General features: G+C 43.4%; 5 protein-coding genes and 1 non-coding gene across 16 annotated transcripts in view; 3 read left to right on the top strand and 3 right to left on the bottom strand.

The window, feature by feature from the left end:
- sh3bp1 (SH3-domain binding protein 1) overlaps window positions 1-1,381 on the bottom strand; it is a 12,360-nt gene extending 10,979 nt beyond the window's left edge. The window contains exon 1 of the mRNA XM_030340783.1: window positions 1,039-1,381. Within this exon, the coding sequence (XP_030196643.1) occupies window positions 1,039-1,076 (38 nt within the window). The 5' untranslated portion in view covers window positions 1,077-1,381. The remainder of the gene's footprint in view (window positions 1-1,038) is intronic.
- Window positions 1,382-2,960: 1,579 nt separating this feature from the next.
- On the bottom strand, window positions 2,961-6,604 carry pdap1a (pdgfa associated protein 1a). The gene is made up of 6 exons (XM_030340457.1): window positions 6,431-6,604; window positions 5,843-5,925; window positions 5,681-5,752; window positions 5,226-5,350; window positions 4,918-5,069; window positions 2,961-4,556 (listed from the first exon to the last, which is right to left on the bottom strand). The coding sequence occupies exons 1-6, from the start codon at window positions 6,441-6,443 to the stop codon at window positions 4,528-4,530; spliced, it is 474 nt and encodes a 157-aa protein (XP_030196317.1). The 5' UTR covers window positions 6,444-6,604; the 3' UTR covers window positions 2,961-4,527.
- Window positions 6,605-7,048: 444 nt separating this feature from the next.
- Window positions 7,049-10,232, bottom strand: cby1 (chibby 1, beta catenin antagonist). Of its 3 annotated transcripts, none has more exons than XM_030340139.1 (5): window positions 10,049-10,232; window positions 8,352-8,453; window positions 8,165-8,270; window positions 7,907-8,019; window positions 7,049-7,569 (listed from the first exon to the last, which is right to left on the bottom strand). In XM_030340139.1, the coding sequence occupies exons 2-5, from the start codon at window positions 8,427-8,429 to the stop codon at window positions 7,489-7,491; spliced, it is 378 nt and encodes a 125-aa protein (XP_030195999.1). In that variant the 5' UTR covers window positions 8,430-8,453; window positions 10,049-10,232; the 3' UTR covers window positions 7,049-7,488. The 3 variants fall into 3 exon arrangements, with proteins under 3 accessions (XP_030195999.1, XP_030195997.1, XP_030195998.1); XM_030340137.1 differs by lacking the exon at window positions 10,049-10,232 and adding an exon at window positions 8,641-8,736; XM_030340138.1 differs by lacking the exon at window positions 10,049-10,232 and adding an exon at window positions 8,566-8,734.
- plbd1b (phospholipase B domain containing 1b) lies at window positions 8,845-16,040 on the top strand. The gene is made up of 11 exons (XM_030340125.1): window positions 8,845-9,496; window positions 9,861-10,086; window positions 10,182-10,265; window positions 10,426-10,567; window positions 10,948-11,097; window positions 11,685-11,829; window positions 12,600-12,800; window positions 13,605-13,745; window positions 14,007-14,192; window positions 14,704-14,810; window positions 15,253-16,040. The coding sequence occupies exons 1-11, from the start codon at window positions 9,424-9,426 to the stop codon at window positions 15,427-15,429; spliced, it is 1,632 nt and encodes a 543-aa protein (XP_030195985.1). The 5' UTR covers window positions 8,845-9,423; the 3' UTR covers window positions 15,430-16,040.
- Window positions 9,160-9,232, top strand: trnar-ccu (transfer RNA arginine (anticodon CCU)). The gene has a single exon. It is a non-coding gene; the product is annotated as a tRNA-Arg (tRNA).
- An 89-nt stretch (window positions 16,041-16,129) lies between the features above and the next one.
- kctd17 (potassium channel tetramerization domain containing 17) overlaps window positions 16,130-20,000 on the top strand; it is a 12,355-nt gene continuing 8,484 nt past the window's right edge. For 4 of the 9 annotated variants that reach the window (XM_030340133.1, XM_030340131.1, XM_030340130.1 and 1 more), the window contains exon 1: window positions 16,133-16,648. In XM_030340133.1, the coding sequence (XP_030195993.1) occupies window positions 16,280-16,648 (369 nt within the window). In that variant the 5' untranslated portion in view covers window positions 16,133-16,279. Of the gene's footprint in view, window positions 16,649-20,000 lie in introns of all 9 variants that reach the window. The other 5 variants (XM_030340132.1, XM_030340129.1, XM_030340135.1 and 2 more) reach the window with 3 other exon arrangements.

The following is a 20,000-nucleotide window of genomic DNA, read 5'->3' as shown; positions in this document are numbered from 1 at the left end:
TGTGTGTGTGTGTGTGTGTGTGTGTGTGTGGATGAATTACACAAAGTATATGGCACGAGATCGAATGACTCAAAACAAATAGTATGAGGGGATCCCATCATCTTTGAAACACTATATACTTCCCTTTTTTCAAATCAATCTCGTTTCACTTTTCCCCATGCCTCCTGTTATTTCAATGTTCAGTCTAGCAGTAAAACACAAATGTTCTATGAGTAGCCTGTCAACACGCTGGTTGTTTTGTCTTTTGTGTCTTTATGAACATTGTGTGTTTATATGTGTGTGTGTGTGTGTGTGTGTGTGTGTGTGTGTGTGTGTGTGTGTGTGTGTGTGTGTGTGTGTGTGTTTGTGTGTGTGTGAAACGCAGTTACATTACACCAACATAGTTGTGTGCATGTATACACACACACACACACACACACACACACACACACACACACACACACACACACACACACACACACACACACACACACACACAACTACGTTGTGTAATGTTACTGCGTTTCTTTGTCCAAATAAACAAACTTATTTTGAGTGAAATGAAAGTGACAAGAAGGAAGCGTGCCAAATGGATGCTGTGCTCTTGCAGCTGCAGGATTCTGGCATCGTATGAGTCAATGATGCCTACCAAACCACACTGCACACGTCATGTACTGAGCTCGGCTTCATGAGCTTCGCGCCTCAAAGTCGTTCATACTCTCCATGCTCAAATAGTTTTTTAGATTTTTTGATGAACTCACAGACCGTGAACACAGACACACCTCCAAGAACAAAGAACCTCATTGAGGCAACAGTAATGCTTTAGTCAAATACAATTTTAAAAGGTCACCGACAATTATAGTTAATGAGCCAAGTAGAACAAAATGTATATGAACAAAAGTAATATATAGAGAGCCATCATTTCAAAGAAATGATACTTTATGACACACAATATCTTGAAATAGTGTCTAACAACTTGAATCCAGACGAACTCATGATGATGATTTATACATTTAAATGAATTATAACTAGCGTGTAGCTGTAGTGATCGTACTGTACCTCCCACCGGAGCCCAGCTGCTTCAGTATATTTAGCATACTTGCAGTTGACCCAAAACCACCAACTGCCTGGTCGTTTCTCCCTCTCTCTCCCTCTCCTTCCCTCTGCCACCGGCGGTAAAATGGGCTTCAAAATGTCCTCCACCGCGGGGCCCAGACAACCTACTAATGCATCAGAAAGGCGTAGGAGCAGGTCGTCTGCTTTGGGGTCTTGGCCTGGGCACCGAGCGTTTTGCTTTAAAATCCCCTGTAACTTTTTAAAACGCTTTTCTGTGGTCTCAGAAGTGCACTCATGCCTCCACTAGCACGCCGGAATCACACAGAATGAGGAAGTTTCAACAGATGAGATACATCAGCTAGAGCAGGGGGGGGTGAGAGAGAGAGAGAGAGAGAGAGAGAGAGAGAGAGAGAGAGAGAGAGAGAGAGAGAGAGAGAGATTTCATATGCAATGGCTGCATAGCTTTGCTGTTCAATGTGGAAGTAAGCACACAACTAAAGTTAGGATAGGCATACTTATAAAGCATCAATGGATAGCAAGGCTTGTTAGGTTGAACAATAGAACATTGAGCTTGTCGTTATTAAACCATGCAGTTAGTAACCTTGGGGTGATTTCAAAAGATGAACCAAAATACATGATTCTTTATGTCTCTTTACTACAGTAAGGGTTGCTTTGGCACTGCACTACCCTATGCTTGAAACTATGGGGCTAAAAGTTAGTGATGATTGTGTCCACAGATGTTGTGCGCTTCAGGAGCGTGTTTTCGAGAAAAACTCCTACAACGCCGTCTCTGTGAGTGTCTCTCTGCAAGAGAATAAGCTGGATGTGAAAATCTAAATGAGGAAACGAATCTGTGCTCTTTGGGGCCAGAGGGCTGTTGCTGCTGATAGTTGATGAACAATTGGCTGTGTTAATAATGAGGCGATAGCATGATGATGGCTATACTGAACGATTTTTACTTCTTTTAAACAAGCAACCAAAAATACCTTTTTTAGTTGGCCTGTGGTAGACGTATTAGCATGCATTTTATAATAGGGTTGCTATGGGGCTGCTCTTATGCTATACTACTAAATTAATCTTTCAACTTCACCTGCATGGCACGACTGGGTCTGGCATGCTGGTACGTTTGTGCTGTGCTATCCACAGACACCACCGTTTACTTTTGACTCAGTGCTGCGCTCAAGTGGTAAAGGGGAAACGTGCAATAGAAAAGAAGCACAAAATGACTCACGACAGTTAAAGAATAACTAACAAGCTCACTCACTGCTGTGTAGATGTCATATATCACCATTTGCAAACTGCTCTATTGTGTCATTCCTTGAGACTTTCTATTATAGGTTTGGTTAATATTTATTTTATAAGATGCTTACATTTTTACATGATCCCAAAAAACGTAACCGCATTGTGGCCATCATCATCAAGTGCATCTTAATGATCAGTTATGTTCAATAACTTTTTTATAGAACTCAATACAGAGGCGTAATTTAGAGCAGGCCTAACTATTCAATGCTTCAAGTGGTGTTAAATAGAGACAAAACATAATTCACATATGCACAAATGCCTACTGTTAAAAGTAACAGTACTTCGTTTGGTGCTCTCACCAAACTATCCTCCCATTTTTCACGCGTAATTGTTGGGTCCGTCAGTTCGCAGCATGTCGCACTGTGAGTAGTGCAGCGGGGGACAGTAAGTTCACGTACTATTAGATCTTACAAATGCTGCGTGTGCTCTGGGCCTTTTAGCGATCTTTGGCCCCTGGACACCAGTTGCCCATATAGTTAATCCGTCCCGGGCTAAATGGTAAATGGGTAATTCCATCATCATTTTATGTGCGCTATAAAAACTCAATAAGAATTGTCCAAACCATCATAGGCCTTACAGACCTTACATTAGCAAAGATTAAAAAACAAAAACAAAGACAGTAATGTATCTATCAATGTATTTATTTAAATCAAAATGTATAACATGAAAAAAAAAATTGAACAAGTAATTTCAGTCTCAGAGAGATTTAAAAACACTGTGGCTATTTTTGTACACTGTATGGTTTTACCAATATACTAATGAGATTATTCTTTCAGCAATTTCCACGAGAACATGGCTTTCCTCTTCAGGGCTTTCCAGATAAACGTCTATAGATATATATAGTCTGACCATGGCATTTGGCTACCCGAGAGAGACAGTGAGTTGGTCTTCAGTAAACGTTCCAAGGCGTCGATGTCCCTGGTCCAGTCTGTTGAAGAAGACGAGGCCAAGGAGAAACAAAGGTCGAAACGAAGGTCACGAAGGCATGTCAGACAGGAGCGGCTTCTTTTGCAGTTTTTTGATTTTCCATTGAAATAATAACTACCCAAATTAAAAAGTATGTCGTCTTATGTGTAAATTATGTTAATTTTGGCCGCATATCAAACGATTCAGGGCAATTTGGGGATGCGAAATGAAGTGCTCCTACTATGTACCCTTCCATAGGATCTGGATGTCTTGTGAGGGTTTGTTGGTGTTTACATGGGATGGTGATCACAACATTAATAGTCTAGGACAAGCAGCAGTGGCCCAGCTATGAGCCATAAAACGCCTTAAGGAACCGGTCTGCTGCTCAGTTACCAACGCGGTAGTTGGGATCCACTAGCATCACCCTTTGGAGCCAAAATAGCCAACATGTGACGTTCGCACCAAAGAGCATGTGCAAAAAGGGCAGTGGTGGTGGTGATGGCGACAGACTAAGGCCCAATCCCATTTCTACCCCTTCCCCCTTCCCCCTTCAAAACAAGGGGGAGGGGTAAGGGATAGAAATGGGATTGGGCCTAAACATTTCAAAAGATGAGATAGACTTGCATGCATCCATCTCTGCTACAGCACACTGTGCTTTAAGAAAGACGCGTGCCACCTTGGATGGAATAAGCCCAGAAATACCAAACACCTCTATACATGTATCCACCATATCCCTTATCCCCCAGAACAGACGGGAGGGGCTACAAAAGCTCTTCACCCGTCACCCAAGGGTCATCCGACCATGCAGCAGACCACGCATAAAAAAAGAATAGGGAAAAAGGAAATGTGATGGACCGAAAGGAATGGAAGAATTCCAGCAGCTTTAAGAATGGGTGACCCTGGTGAGCGAGGACGGCGAGCGAGGAACGCCACAAGCCCCTGGAACGCCTGCCATCGTCGTCTCTCAACATTCTGAGCTACCGTTATTTTAAAATAGAAAAAAAACCAAAAGGAAAAAAGTAACAAAAGAAAAAGGCATCCCAGGTGTTCCATTTCTCTCCATCTCCATTTGACCCATCCCTCCCTTTATTCACCCCGGTCCGCTTTGCATTGCCTGGGAGGCTCAACTTTCATCTCCCTGGTTGATCTATATTTTTGGGGGAGGGACAGGACAACCTGAGCAGACACCTCCCCTTGTATTGGTACACCATCTCCGATCTCTCTCTCCCTTCCCTCCGTCCCTCTCAGCCGGCTGTTCCTGTCAATTCTTGATGTGTCCCGGGGTTAGCGCTTCGCCTTCGACTCGTCTGTATCTGTTTTGGATCAAAACAGAAAGAGAGAGAAAGTAAGACATGGCATTAATGACAGTGTATGACAGAATGCAACATACAATGTTCAGAGTCGACTAAAATATGCATTTCAATATATCTAACCATAAGAGCCTCTTTGTACATTGCCAAAAAAAAAAGAACAACTTTGTAAAACCATAGAGGTCTGTGCCTTTGTTATAGGTTAAAAAAGAGACTCCAGACTTTAGAGTAACTGATGGTCGAGTCTCTTTAAAAAGCATTTAACAGTTGATTCAAAAGTTAAACAGAGGTTATGGATATAGCATAACCCACCCACTCGGTGACCTGTATCCCACAGCAACAGCAGGTGACACCTCCCCCTCACCTTTCTTAAGCTCGTCCCGTTTCTTGGCGGCGTCCTCCCTCTGTTTCTTGATGATGGCTAGGCGGGCCAGGTCGGCCCTGGCCTGCTCCGTCTTCCCCTCCAGGTGGAGCTTCATGTAGCGCTCCTTCGCCTTCTGCTTCTCAATCTCCTCTCTGAAAAGGGAGGGCCACGTGGATACAGAGGCACACAGACAGGAACGTTATTAAGAAAACGGCTTATGCACTCCTTAATATGCATCGTCCGTATGATCGGAATAATAAAGTAGTACTTATAGGCAAGTGAGCGTGTGTGAAAGTGTGTGCTCCTACCGTTCCCTGCGTGTGAGCTCTTTCGGAGCTTCAATGTCGATTTCTGTAACCTTCTTGTTCTTTTGGGAAATGCGGTTGGGGTTCTCGATCTCTATGAGTCCTTCCACGCCGCTCTTCTTCTTTGACTGTCAGAACGAGTTAATATAAAGCAATGTAAATTGAAAGTTTTACCCTCTCGTAATGGAAATTGCTATGACGATAGAAAACGTTTATTTTCCATTGGCGACAGTGAATGGTTGGTTGGTAGTCAGATTTGTAATACCCATGGGCTTCTTATACAACTATGCAGCCACAGTAGTACAGATAATCTATACAACTACAACAGTAGGGCAAAATATTCAGTATAAACCAACTAATTGAACAATCTAGAGATTACATTCTGAAATTGAACTATAGATCGTTCCATGTGGTTTAATAACACCGTACAAACACAAGCCCATTGCCGCAAAACGTACAAGGTCCTCGTCGCTGCTGCTATCCTCGTCCGACCCGGCAGATTCCTCCTTCTCGGCTCCACCATTTGCCTCCTACAGTACCCCAAAAACACGAGTCAACAACAGACCTGAGGATGTTTCAACATGCAATGCGTCAAATTTGTGCATTTTTGATTGACTCACCAACTCTCTCTGTACTCGCATTTGTCGGTCAATCTCTTCAGGGTTGCTAAACTGTTTTCCCCGGCCCTTGTGGCCCTTTCTTCCTGCAACACAGAACACGATAACAGTTGGGAGGTGAGTCACAAATGACGTTCACTGCGCTAGCCAATATTAGAGAATTCACAAGAGTGGAGACGAGCAGCTGGTGTGCCGCAATGTGTTCGATGACCGAGTCAATCAGTGATCTACGTTTGGGTTTACAATCGTTTTCTTGCATTCCCGACTCAGACACCACTGACATCCCGTTGGATCACTTGTCTCTACCCGAATTTTTGACGGTGCGGCCTCTGTAGTCCACATGGTGCTTCTGGATGTGGTAATACAGCTGTTCATGCACATGCCAAATATATTTTCATAATGTCTAACAGACGCCAGCGCATAACTCTCTGACATGTAAGTAACGGGAGAGTTATTCAGCCAATAGTGATTGCAACACTTTTATAGTGACTCACTTGCCGGTTAGCTAGCTAACAGGCTTAGCTTAGCTGCTAGCTCACCAAGAACCTAGCACGTCAATGTTTTTCCCAAGTATTGTTGGCAAATACTTACCGCCTCGTGGCATGTCTACAATCAGATCTTGACTTTCTAAATAGTGGAACGGGTTTTTGCGGTACACTGACGATCGCTAACGTATTTTCGGAAGAAAGACAAGAGAGTGCCGCCTTCGTGTCTCCCGCTGCCAGTAGCCTTCAGCCGTCGCTTCCGGAGAGATCGGTGACGCCAGCGCCGTGGGACAATATTCAGCCAATAGAAGCACGATGTATATTTTTTGGATAAATAAATGTACTCGACCTTTGGTGAAATAAACACGATAACTCACAAGCTTGTTGCAAATTCTACAAAAAAAATAACAGTCCGGTTTCGATTAGGCTACGGGCGATTTCATATAGACCACTTACAATAGTCCTCAACATCCGAACACACATACTGGGTAAAGCATGCCAACATAAACCGGTGTAGTAATAAAAAAACCGTTTTCCTGGATGAACTATGGTATGTTAACCATCCAGAGAATTCAAAGCAGACGTTGTGAGGAATAAACAAACAAGCAATGTTGCATCATAAAATGTTGAATCACCACGTTAGAATGTATGATTGTTGCCCAACAAACCCATGCAAAAAATATTATTTCAACGCAATGAATGTTCAAAAAGTACAAACCAAAGATCTGTTGAATACGTTTGGGGCTAGGGTTAACCCCAACTCTATTTCTTTATTAAAGTGGAAAATAAATATGAAACATATCTTTGAATGCAATCAGCGACATTGACTATACAATAATAAAAGTAATAGAAGGCAAATCTAGAGATTCGAGAACTCACAGGACATTCCAGATGCCCCTTTGTCACGATGGCTCATTGTTAACTATCTCTACCAAGTAAAAATATGGCTTTATATAAACCTCACCAATGAATCATATAAACTTGACAGTTGAACTACATGTTTCTTTTAGATAAACAATACACACAACCATGAACCTTGAACAGATGTCAGTATAGGTTATCCTGACCCAGGATAAAATTGACAATTTCCATTACATTGATCCCGAAACTACTCTGAATAGTCAAATGTTGAATAGAGTTGTAATTTCCAAGCCTTCAGATGTTTCATTTTTTCCTCCGCTGGTGGATCTTCATCTCCTCCAACTCCCTCTCCATCAGGTGGGACTCGGCCGTGGTTTCAGACAGCTGGAAACACAGAATAGTGAGGAAGGATAGTGCAGACTACCAGACAAAAGCAGAGCATCCTACCGGTCTCGATTTTTCTAGAAATTATTTTGAAGGAGCTTTGGAAAAAAGTGTCTGCCAATGACCAAATGTTTATTTGATGCTAAGCAGCTGCTTCCTGAACCTCTGTTCTATATATAAAGGCCGGGCAAGTACACCTTGCATAGTTTAGATGGAGACTTGCCTATTTAGTGGCATCATTTCTCAATGATGCCTAAAGATAGCCTGCAGACATTGGGGTTGTTGCATGTGCTTATTTGACTCAAGGGTGGGTCTAAGGTCTTTGCTAAATCCTCACCATGTCTAACAGGAGGTCAATTTTCAGTTTGAGGAGGTTGTTTTCCTCTTCCAGCTGCAGATTCCTCTTCTTTAGCCTCTGCATTTCTTTGCTAGACACAGTTCCGCCAGACTCTGCATACAACATGAGGAAACAGAGCGGGAAAAATAGATATGCAATTCATTATCTCTAGTATTGTATTGACAAGGGTGGGTTACTGGTTGATGATGTGCATGTTATTGTCGGTTTGGCTAGATGGATATTCAAAATAGTCATTACCTGAAGTCCACTGCCCCTCTTCAAATTTTAAACTTTGGCCTCCAATGTTCATCACCGGAACCCCATATTCAAGGCCCAATTCCACCTCCCTCGTTGACCGGTCCAACTAAAACCAGAGCGAATTAAAGTCAAAACGTTGTCGTCTGCACATTATGTGTTTCTGCAGGAGTCAGTAGTATTCACTTACAGTATGGAGGTTCGATAAGGATGCAGACTTTCGAGGTGGGGTTTTCTTTGGGGTGAATGTATTCCCAAAGAGCGGCATATTCGTCAACGATTTCTTGAATGTCTAAACAGAATAAACGTTACACAATAGCCAGTGGGTTCATTTACTTGAATAACTGAAATAGCGCTAGGCTAACTAACTACAATGCTTTTTTTGCAGAATAAACTAATCATACCTGGAGTTTAATACAAAATGGTGTTTGTCACTGATGGCCTACTTGAAACGTTGTTGAATAATGCTATACAATTACCTCCATTTAGCCCTAGAAATGTGTTTAATGTTTGAATAAAGTGAACATGTCCTCTACAACAGAAAATACATCAACAGCGTAGCACATCGACAACAGCGCATGTGCGACGATGCCATTACTTAAAGTAGAGGCCTTTTACATTTACACGCAGGCAATTAATTCGAAGATGTTTTCAAATAGTCATCGCTATACACAATATATAAAATGACTCCACAATTCAGTATTATTCGAGAGTATGCTATGGTTTATTTGCACATATAATGTAAAATGTGTAATACGGTGACCGGAATACCCCTATTGGTATGCAATAGTAGTTTGAACTAAGAAACGGGAAAATCACCATGGTGATCTCGAAGCCATCTAAAATGTATTATATATCTATACGTTGCTTATTTGTAGATTATTCAATTAAATTACCTTTAAAAATAACATGTGTCTTTGCAATTGAATGAGACTCTAAAATCCGTTATGGCTCTGGTGTTAACTATAATATAGCCATAAATTGAAGGGTAGTATCGTGCCCCAGTGGCCTAATGGATAAGGCACTGGCCTCCTAAGCCAGGGATTGTGGGTTCGAGTCCCATCTGGGGTGGTACTATTTTATCTTCTCTCACACTGAAACATGGACATAGTTTCTGATTAGTGATAGGACAATACCAAAAACAAAAACAAATGTTACAGCTACAGAACACTTAATCAGCGCGTTATGTCGATCGAGGCAATGTAATCTTTTGAAAGAACGGAAATCATTAGTTCAGCCCTACACGGCTATGTTCCTCTGATATGTACATGGAGGTGCAGAGTGTCGAACGTTGTGTGTTGTTTTTCGCTTTCTATGCTTTTGTACACACTAATCGTAAGTACAGGTCAATTTCTATTACATTTTATTCCCAAAAATATTTTCATAAGTTCGTTAACTTGTTTATTCGCAGGCTTTAACCACATATGGTAGGCCTATAGAATTTAAGTACTAATGTGATAAACGTTTTCATTTTTAAAGTGACTAAAATAATTGATTGAATTGGAACGATGAATCTGTTTGAAAAGTTTGACATTAGTTGCCAACTGTATTGAATATAATTTTGTTTTCTTCACAGTATCTCGGTTTACAATGTTAGAAACATGCTAGCCACATATAAGCACGTATTTGTGTCCGATTAGTGATCTTATGTAATCTTATATAATCGTTATCCAACTCTAATCATCATCCTTTACGGTAGATCTCCAAGAGGCTACTGCGTACTGGAACGAGGCCCAGAAAAGTGTAATTCTGAAGGAGGGGGTGATGGACACGCTAGATGGGGGTGCCTATGGGTTCTATAATGATACCCTCCTCCTGACTGGGTGGGGGTTGTTGGAAGTCCGTGCAGGGTACGGAGGAAAAAAACAAACCGATGAAACCACTTACTTTTTGGCGGGTTACCTGGAGGGCTTCCTGACGGCCAGGTGAGTGGTCTGGTCGAACACGGTGCAGCGACCATGTGCATTTGGGGGAGACCGTTTGGTTCGACGTTTAAAATATCACAATTTCTTTGTTTCAGACAGATGTTCAGTCACTACTCCAACATGTACCCACAACTGATAAAGGACGAGGAAATGGTTCATACCGTTGAAAGCTTTTTGAGGTAGCCTATATGGACGAAAATGAACGAAAGCGTGAATTTAACGGTCAATTACTCAGTTAACGTTATGGACGTACGAAATATTCTAAAAATATATATTTGTTTAAAGTAAACGCATCACACAAAACTGGAACTTACTCGCCAACATCTTATTTAATCACAGCAAGCAGAACTGCTGGAGCAGAGAGCAGGTGAAACTAAAGGGAAACAGTGACATCTTGTGGAGGCATATGGGACTCATCCTTGCTCAGTTGGACGGTCTGCAGGCCGGAGCTACATACTGGTCGAAGACCCAACAAATGGAGGTGTGCATGTTTCAGCGCGAGTGGCTGCATGTTTAATTGTCTTTGCCTTTGTGTATTTGTGCTTAAATATGCTTGATTGTGTGTTCACGTGTATTGGGCTTGAATTTGTGGGACTTGAGGTTTTTGGTGTGTGTGTGTGTGTGTTTCTGTGTGTGCGTACGTACGTGTGTGTGCATGCGTGCGTACATGCGATTGTGTGTCTGTGCATGTCAGTCTGTTTTGAGCAAGAGTTTCCATATGGCCATTGTATGTGTGTGTGTGTGTGTGTGTTTGTGCCTGTGCATGCGCTTGCTGAATCATCAACCTCAAATCGACTCGTCCCATTCGTATTCTCTGTCCAACGCCTGTGTTCTCCCCCTCTCCCCTCCGCTCCCCTGTAGCCGCTGTCTCTTCTAGCGGTACAGTTTCTGAATGGGATGGGGGACCTGTTGGACCTAGTCCCTGCCCTGACTCCCCGCTCCAAGTCCTCCAGTGCGGGGACGGGGCCGTGGAGAATGCCAGGAATGGGCCACTGCACTGCTCTTATAAAGGTCAGGCCAACCCACCCCCCCCCTCCAGGCCCCCGGGGGTTGAGTGGTAGGCACAGTGCTTGGGAAAAGCAGGCAGGCGGTAATCGGTGACCTAGTGAGGTCCTGTGGTTGGGTGTGTGTGAGCGTCCCATTGGAATTGGAGATGCAGGAGAAGCTTCACGTCCTGTCCTGCTCTTCAGGAAGGAGGGGGCAATGTGTGGGGACTGGAATACAAACGGTGGACATTCATGCAGTGTCGCATGTCATGGGTGCACACACACACACACACACACAGACACAAACACACACACCCAACACACAAACACATACAGGCACGTAGGCTCAAACACACACACAGAAGCAGGCACATGCACTCACACACACACACATACATACAGGAACACACACCGAAGCACGCAGACCCACACTCACACACACACACACACACACACACACACACACACACACAAACACAGAAGCAGGCAGACACACACACACACACACACACACCAGAGGCACTTGCACACACAAACACAGAGGCACCCAGACACATACACACATAGACAAACACAATGTACCATACCTCCCGTGTGTTGTGTCTGTCCCAGGTGCTGGCGGGCTTTGAGAACCTGCTCTTTGCTCACTCTAGCTGGTTCACCTACGCTGCCAGCATGCGCATCTACAAACACTGGGACCTCCGGATCTCTGGTCAACACACAGCCGCTGCAAAGATGTCCTTCAGCAGCTACCCTGGTACAAATGCATTCACGCACACACCCAGTCACATACAAGTACCTGCACGCATACACACATTCACAGACAACATGTATACATCCTGTGTAACATATTTGTTTTATGTGTACGGGCATTAAACAACCTTGCTTACATTTTTATGTGTTAAAAAAAATGTATACACACATTTGTCTTTTTAGCTTAGTTTATACTGTGTTTATACAGTGTATATAAACTGTATAGTCCAATCTCTGAGTAACATTCTGCTAAAGTGCAAAAGAGAAAATAAAATAAATAATAAATGGCTCTGCTTCCCCTCTCAGTCTTTCTGTTTCTCTCTCGCTCTCTCTGTCTGTCGGTCTCTGGCTCCCTCTCTCTCGTTCTGTATCATGTTCTCTCTCTCCTCTATTGAAAGGTGCTAAACATACATAAGTAGTTAATGGAAGTACTTTTTTTGCATAAGATAATTGTATAATCCTCACCTGTATTTGTTAGTCACCTGTATATATTTGTCTTGTTCTGAACTACACATTTTTAAGCATTTCTTGGACATTAATGCTGCTCATGGTTCATGCATGGTGTTTATGCATGTGTTTACTTGGCGTGCCTAAATCAATCATTACAGGGATTGTAGAGAATGAGCAAGGTTGACAAAAAGCAGCACCAAAAAACGGTGCCTCACTTTTTATACACAATTGTTAGTTAATCTCATCCTCCCCGATCTGGTCCTTTTCCCTTCCCTCCCTACCCACAGTGCACTTTGAACCTTTGTTGTGCGTCATTCCCCGCAGGACTGCTGTCCTCCCTGGATGACTTCTACCTCCTGGGTAGCGGTCTCCTGGTCACTCAGACCACCAACGTGGTCTTCAACGTCTCCCTCTTCTCCCTGCTCACCCCTCACTCTCTGCTGGCCTGGCAGAGGGTGCGGTTGGCCAACGCCATGGCTCTCAGCGGAGAGCAATGGGCCCGCGTCTTCTCCAATTACAACTCAGGTGTGTGCGCGCGCGCGCGTGTGTGTGTGTGTGTGTGTGTGTGTGTGCATGTGCGTGTCTGTGTGTGTGTGCGCGTGTGTGTGTGTGAGAGAGGGATCTTAATCTTGAGCTGAGTCAGCACACGGGGAGACAAGTGGAATCATCATCCCGAAACAACAGCGAATAAATGACTCACTCAGTAGTCAACAAGTAATTCCAGCCCATTAAAAATGCACTTCCATTAAAATGGAAATGTCAAGTTTCAGATTCTCCTCCAGATCTCCGCTTCCTCCTCTCCTTGTTATTATAATCCGTAACCCTTGTGTATGTAAATGCATCATCTGCCCTGGGTCTTTGGTCATTTGTTGCTATGGAGGCTAGAGAATAGGACGCCATGTGAAGTGTGTTTCTAACATTGATTACCCAAGCACTGACACAACATGCATCCTTCCAGAAATGTCCGCCCCCCCACTTCCCCTTAAACACATACACTCTAAGCACTATAGCTTCCTGTTTCTGAATGAGGGGTCCGACCCTGGCCTGGAGCGCTGAGGGAATATGTCCCAGAAAACATGCCCTGGAGCACAGCACTTCCTGGCCTCTAAACAGATTAAGGGACATCTATTTGGAAGGCTGCTACAGTTACAGTGATTGCCAGTCCCAAAAGGGCTTGAGAGGGCCGCACTTATGTCGGCGATAGACAGGTTATGTCATGCAACAGCTGTATGTTATGGAGGCCTATTACGCAATAGTGTGTACTCTGCTATAGTATGGAGAATTAAGGTGGTGTTAAACAAGCCTGCTTTCTCTTTCTCTGCATCCCAGGCACCTACAACAGCCAGTACATGGTGTTGGACCTGAACAAGGTGTCCCTTGGCCGAAGCATGGAGGACGGGGCCCTGACTGTTGTGGAGCAGATCCCTGGGAAGGTCCTCCATTCAGACCAGACCCAGGCCCTACGCAGAGGTAGGACAGGGGGGTAGGTAGTGTAGGGCTAACCGGTGTATGGTTGTGGGTTTTTAGACAATATCCGCAGTCTAGTTGTAGGCATGCAAAAGTCCTTATTAAAATGCGTTTGATGATGTGTTTAACAGAAGAAGGAACTCAACAGATTATATTGTGTACAACACAGAACAGTACAACTCAATGTTGTTAAACTTGTGCCTAAACTTTATCTAAAAGAGGACACCCTAATAAGAGACTTCTACCCCACACATATTTGAACAGGCTACTGGCCGTCGTACAATGTGCCGTTCCACGCCGACATCTACAACCTGAGCGGGTACGGCGTGATGTGGCGCAGATACGGCGAGGAATTCTCTTATGACCTTTGCCCCCGGGCAAAGATCCTGCGTCGAGATCAGTCCAGGGTCTCTAGCTTGATCTCTCTGAAACACATGATGAGATACAACAGTAGGTGCTTTGGTTGCTTGGCTCTCATTGGTTCTCTGGCAGGAAGCTCTCACTCACATGATCCTCACAGTCTTTTTCCATTATAGTTTTCGCTTTCTGTTTACTTTATTTTCGGCGCCACAAACTTTGACCCAAGCAGTTATGTTGCTCTTGATTATAGTTATTTTTCCAAAAGAAATGAATGATTACTATCTCGTATATTTCTATGTTTTTGAGACATGTTTACTGTTACCATCCAGAAAAATATGCATTATTTTAAGTCTGAGTTGTTTTTTTGCCTGCAGTTATTTTCTGTAAATTATATGTATGTATGTATGTATGTATGTATGTATGTATGTATGTATGTATGTATGTATGTATGTATGTATGTATGTATGTATGTATATATATATATATATATATGTATGTATGTTATCAAAAACATCTTGTAAGAGTGGTGTATTTTTAGCCTTTGTACAGTGTGTTGTTCTGCTACAGTATACGAGTAGGAACAGTCCATCCTTTGTTGCAGACTACAAGCGTGATCCCTATACCAGAGGACATCCATGCAAAACCATCTGTTGCCGTGACGACCTAAAGCTGCGCAGAGCGCGCCCAGGTGGATGTTATGACACAAAGGTCAGAGGTTACTGTTATCCTACCGAGATCAGGGTCATGATGTCTCTGGTCACCTGAGGGAGTCTTCAGTACTCCACAGATGAATTTATCATTGTTAAACATTCAGGAATTTTTATTATTATTATTATCGGGATTGATGTGTTTTTCCTTTGTTCTTTTTAATGGTCATGTTGTAAAAGAAAATCAAAAGGGCAAAAAGCGATATGGACAGTTTTAAATGTCAGATACTGTGTAACTCAATTATTTATAAGCCAGTCTTGACAATGTATTGCTATTTTGGTAACCTATCCCTCTCTCATTCCTCCTCCAACTCTCTCTCGCTCACTTTCACACACTGTAATTACTCACACGCACACTTTAATTGAACAATTACCCCACCTCTCCATCCCCCCCACTCACACACACACACCTCTCTCCTCACTCTCTCTTCATCACAGTACAGGTAACAGACTACCATATGTCGCGACAGTTGGTTGCCGAGGTGATAAACGGTCCCACCACACAGGGGGGTCTGCGGCCGTTCTCGTGGCGATGGTTCAACGGCACGGCGCATAAAGATCTACCGCCAACCTACAACTTCACCTTTATCGCCGTGCGGCCAACTCTCCACCAGCCCTGACGTAGAACTACATAGGTGTAGTTAAGGGTTTCTATCGTGTTATCTGAAGTCCCTGAAACACATTTCATGCCGCCATCTTGATGCTTCTTGACCAAAGATACTGTACAAGCATCTGTTGCTGTTACTCTTATGACGATGGTGAACAAGCACTAAGATGGCGGATCTATGTATAGGCATACTGTATATACATGTCTTCCTATCACCTGTGTCACCCTTCCCTTTAACACTGTACTTATTTAACCCTTGTTAACTCCACAAGGCACTCTCTTATAGGAAGTATTTATTATAATAATTAGGTATTCAGAGGGTATCTCTGGATACCTATTGTTGTATTTATTATTAATATTATTATCGGAAAGTGAGATTATTATAATGACACGTTAGCACAACATGTATTTGATCAAAAGGTGTATAAGAATTTGTCAAAATATGGTTATGCAGTTAGCAGAGTGAAGAGGTTGTAGCATAGTCAAGGTCTATTTTGTCTATTTTGTCCAATAACAAAAGTTCAATTCAAAGAGCTGCATAACAGAAATAACTTTTTTGATTGTCAGGGAGAAACGTGACATGAATGACCATGAATTGACCTAATAAAAATAAACTTAAGTTGACTGGGTGTTGGCCTGAGTTGATCTATGAGAGCAAGCATCGACTGGTGCAGGAACCACGCCCAAAGAAAACTACAACACCCAGATTCGTATACACATCCTTGATACGGAGGCGGGTTGGTTCGGGCGATGGTTTGGACCGAAAAGGGCGGAGCATCCTCGCCTGCCTTAACGGGAGGAAGCTTGTGGACGCGAACATTCGCGTCAGTCTTCGTCAACTTGTGTCCGTTACAATTTCCCCAATGGCAACAGAAGATAGACGGGAACCGGTGCCAAATGCTTTATCAGAGGTCGGTATGCTGAAGACGACGCACCACGGCCACAACAACAATAACAACAACAACAACAATAACAACAACAAAGACAGCGAGGGAACTGATAGCACGACAACAACGGCTACCGCTACGGCGACCGCCACTGAATCCAGCGGGATAGCAACGCAGAGCATCGGGAACGGCTCTGGGATCAACCCCACTGGGGGGAACAGCGGGAAATGGGTCCGCTTGAACGTCGGCGGCACGGTGTTCCTCACAACGCGGCATACCCTTCTCAAAGAACAAACTTCCTTTCTTTACAGGCTCTGTCAACAGCAGGACTTGCACTCAGACACGGTAGGTCCGTCGTTCGTAAGAATGTCCTTCTTGTTTTTTTTATTTTTTCGTTTTTTTATTATATTATTAATAGCTTGACTTGAGGAGTTGCTTCTACTGCCTTGGACCGGTGCTTGCGATCGCAAGGTGGGCGACGTTTTAACGCTTGGCTGGTTGGACACCCTGTCACAGTATGGGGCATTATAGCGGATGCACTGACAATGTGGTCTACGCGGTCCGCACGTATCTGCAGAGTGAGTGCATATAGGCGTACTATGAGGATACCAGGCTGTGCTGAGGGTTAGAAATTGAAAGTCAACGAGTTTCTAAGCAGGGGTGAGACGGGCTCAAGTGTAATATGAATTCACAATGTGACCTTCAACACAGCAGATCTCTCTCTCTCTCTCTCTCTCTCTCTCTCTCTCTCTCTCTCTCTCTCTCTCTCTCTCTCTCTCTCTCTCTCTCTCTCTCTCCTTCCCTCTCTCATTCATCGTCCTCCTCCTCTCCTCCCAATCATCTTCTTTTCTCTGACTGGTGTCTCTCGCCCCTTTCCTCTGCGTATTCTTGTTCTCAGGCTGCTGCTCTGCCTCCACCTTACACTTGCCTGTCAACCTTTCATCTCCTCTTCTCGAAATATCCCCTCTCCCTCCGAAAGCCCTGCAGTGCAGAGAATTCTATGCGTGTATAGGTGGGTGGGATATGGAGGAGGTCCTATAGACAGCGAGGCGATTTGGCTGGGATTGTACATCCGACTGTTGGTTACTTGGTTACCCATGTCTTCTGCACCATTTGTAGGTGTGTAGACCACTGCTCTGTAGAATAATGGGGAGGTGCAATAAGGTGCAAGGCCTTTTATAACCCATCTTTTATAGCCCGTCTGTTACTAATTACATGGATCAAGATGTCGGTGAACTGCAGTCTGTCTGAATTTTAAATTAAGTAAAAGGAAAAGAAGAGTGCAAAAATGCTTTTGTTCTACAGTCCCTTGCGACGGGCTGCGAGTTATGTGGTGTAATATCTTCTCAGGATGTTCGTCAAGGTAAAGTGTGTGTGTGTGTGTGTGCTGTCAATTTTAACTGACATTTCTAGATGCTAGCAGAGGAATTTAGCATCTGGAGATGACGTGCAGCATATCGACCGGGAACTTGTTCCCATTCAATAGGTGAAGTGTTTGGTGTCACATGGCCATTAACCGACTTCCACCTCTCAATGTTCATGAGTATGAATCATATAGTGCACTATCCTGCCTTCACTAATATGAATTGCAGTGCTCATGAAAATTGCATCACATTTTACTGACTCTTAAACCATGGACTTTTAAATGATGATAATATGATAACTGATTGTGAGGCCAAGCATGCTGTTAGGGGGAGGGGGGAGGGGGGAGGAGAGAGAGACTGTTGTTTGTCAAACTCGAGGAGACTAGCAGATTTGTGTCTCCATAATCTGCTGGCATCAGCCTCCTAAGCATCCAAGATGCAAGACTGCTGGTTTAACACACACACACACACACACACACACACACACACACACACACACACACACACACACACACACACACACACACACACACACACACACACACACATACACACACAGAGAGTCTGGATGTGTATCATTTACTAATAATATGATTGCTGACCGTTTGCCTGGCACAGTTGCCAACTGAGACAGACCGTCTGCTTCAAGACCAGGTCTGAATGACCGTAATCTGAAGAAGGTTCCCCCACTGGTTGGCTTACTTTTCAGCTTTAGCTGTTATCCACTGCTCATGTCTGGACTTAGGGAAGGTGGGGATGAATTCCAGTCTCTGTCTAGACTTGCTGCATCAGCACCGTGTGGGTAGTTTCATGACCAACGTCTAATGAATGGAAATGGAAGACAGCCGGATTACTCGTTATAAAGAATGATAAACTCCACTTATGTATCGATGTCTAACATTATGTCAACGTCAAAACATAATGCATCACATCGAGGTTTCCGCTGTCAACAGGTTCATCCAAGAATTATACTAAATAAAGCGTTATGGTCAACAGAGTATAAAGTGGAAAACTAAAGGTCAGCGCACAAACTAGGATATCAAGTAGATAAATGTGACTTTAAAGAGGAATCCAACTGATGGCTCCCAGAGACCTAATGTTGCAGCTTCTCTGCTACCACTTGGCTTTAGCCGTGCTGAGTCACATGGTACCATGAGAGGATTCATATCAAATCATCAATTCAAATAAAAAGTAGCTCATATGGAGCAATGCTATTAGGATGCTCCCCCCAACCTCAGCAGAGTTCAATAAAAGCCGTGGTTGACAACATCAAACAGTTCAGTTTTGTAGCTCAGCAATAGTGTGTGGATATCAATGTGTTATCAGTGGAACATGGTGTGTCATTTGGCTGTTAAATACAGAACAACATTTCTATTCCAATGATCAGAAACAGTCTATGGTGTGGGATTACAGCACAGGGTTTAAAGGTAGGTCTTGCCACAATATACTTCTAAGTGGTCCACCAAACATGAGTGGACATTAAGAGAGAGCTCAGATCAATGAATACTTGTAATTATGAGTGTGTAATAGCCTGCAGAATCTCATCCATTAGCGATGCAATAAAGGCAGTTGTGCTAATGATATGTGGAGATTAAAAACAGTTGTGGGCCCAAGGTGAGCACTAAAATGAACAAATTGATTCACCTAATTGATCTGATACTGTGTGTTAACGGTCACCTTATCGATTCTTCTCCTCTGTTGAGCACGCTCCCCGTGCAAACAAGATGACTGAACATGGCCGCTCAAACTGGGCCGTGCGCTGTCCTCCAGCCGTCTCTGCAATACCATAGTAGCCGTTGCACACAAAATATTAATATGCAAAGTAGGATCATATTTTCCTGCAACGCAAATGTCGACTTTGAATAAGTAGTGTGGTCGTGTATTAGGCATATTCTATTTATTCTCGGTAGAAGAATATTTTTCATTCGGAGGTTCCAACTTGTTAATCAGAATGACGTGAATTGTAATTGGTTGTAGTTTGTGGTCTTGCATGAAGTGAAAGCAGATGTAGTGACGCCGCTGACGGTGGGTGTCCCAGCGTGTGTGCAGACGTCTGCCCCAGGGCTGTCGCTTAATAATAATCACCCCAGTAATGGGCTGTCAGACAGATCTCCAGGACAGCTGTGGTATGTGACAGAAGTAAACCCGAAGCGATTCTATCTTTATGTTGTATGTGTATTTCTATATTTATGTTTGGGGATGCACCTTTATAAATAAACAGTAAATCATCCGCAATTTGTAGTATCTTACTGGAATACGACATGAGAATGGACTTTATACACTCTATTATTTTGTGCTATTCCATCCAAAACACAATATTTTCAGTGGATGTT

This window comes from Gadus morhua, chromosome 18, assembly GCF_902167405.1.
Source record: "Gadus morhua chromosome 18, gadMor3.0, whole genome shotgun sequence".
Lineage (NCBI taxonomy): Eukaryota > Metazoa > Chordata > Actinopteri > Gadiformes > Gadidae > Gadus > Gadus morhua.
Note: the sequence above shows the minus strand (reverse complement) of the source record. Positions and strands in the feature narration are given on the sequence as shown.

Bases quoted from the DNA above. Each gene is read 5' to 3' on its own strand.
- pdap1a (XM_030340457.1), bottom strand. The intron at 5,070-5,225 runs GTAGGAGCACAC...CTCCCTTTTCAG, and splicing joins GAGCTCACACGCAGGGAACG to AGAGGAGATTGAGAAGCAGA. The intron at 4,557-4,917 runs GTGAGGGGGAGG...GATCCAAAACAG, and splicing joins ACGGGACGAGCTTAAGAAAG to ATACAGACGAGTCGAAGGCG.
- cby1 (XM_030340137.1), bottom strand. The intron at 8,020-8,164 runs GTAATGACTATT...TGTTGTATGCAG, and splicing joins AGAGGGGCAGTGGACTTCAG to AGTCTGGCGGAACTGTGTCT. The intron at 7,570-7,906 runs GTGAGGATTTAG...CTGTGTTTCCAG, and splicing joins TTGACCTCCTGTTAGACATG to CTGTCTGAAACCACGGCCGA.
- plbd1b (XM_030340125.1), top strand. From the start codon at position 9,424: ATGTACATGGAGGTGCAGAGTGTCGAACGTTGTGTGTTGTTTTTCGCT. The intron at 10,266-10,425 runs GTAGCCTATATG...ATTTAATCACAG, and splicing joins ACCGTTGAAAGCTTTTTGAG to CAAGCAGAACTGCTGGAGCA. The intron at 14,811-15,252 runs GTCAGAGGTTAC...ATCACAGTACAG, and splicing joins GTGGATGTTATGACACAAAG to GTAACAGACTACCATATGTC.